A 516-nucleotide genomic window follows, 5' to 3' on the forward strand; every position below is an offset into this window, starting at 1 on the left:
TATTTATTTATTCGACAGAGATAGAGACAGCCAGCGAGAGAGGGAACACAAGCAGGGGGAGTGGGAGAGGAAGAAGCAGGCTCATAGCGGAGGAGCCTGATGTGGGGCTCGATCCCATAACGCCGGAATCACGCCCTGAGCCGAAGGCAGACGCTTAACCGCTGTGCCACCCAGGCGCCCCAGAGTCCCAGTTCTTACCTTATTCTGGCATACATGACATCGGAGGCAGTTTGGTCCCAGAGCCAACAGGTGGACGGGGGCTTTCTGATACCCCAGTTTCTTGATCATGGTAGCCGTTGCTGCACCCTTGGTGGTCCAAGACTTCAGTGTTGTGCTGAGGAGGATGTCCTTCCTGGGAATTCAACCTAGAACCTCCCCAGTCTTGGAACAATTTTGAAGGCACCTAACTCCCTGTGTTAAAACGCATTCTGCTTCAGTTAGCTGGAGTGACTTCTGTTACCTGTGACCAAACCCTGACTAATGGACTCATAGTGCATGGAACACCCACACCCACCC

The 516-nt window shown here is 53.3% G+C and overlaps 1 protein-coding gene across 1 annotated transcript in view; it reads right to left on the reverse strand.

The window, feature by feature from the left end:
* Positions 1-288, reverse strand: part of LOC117796094 (ATP-dependent RNA helicase DDX24-like) — a 6,565-nt gene extending 6,277 nt beyond the window's left edge. The window contains exon 1 of the mRNA XM_034643063.1: positions 199-288. Coding sequence (XP_034498954.1) covers positions 199-288 — 90 coding nt within the window. The remainder of the gene's footprint in view (positions 1-198) is intronic.
* Positions 289-516: the final 228 nt, after the last annotated feature.

The sequence above is a fragment of the Ailuropoda melanoleuca genome, chromosome 14 (genome assembly GCF_002007445.2).
Source record: "Ailuropoda melanoleuca isolate Jingjing chromosome 14, ASM200744v2, whole genome shotgun sequence".
Taxonomy (NCBI): domain Eukaryota; kingdom Metazoa; phylum Chordata; class Mammalia; order Carnivora; family Ursidae; genus Ailuropoda; species Ailuropoda melanoleuca.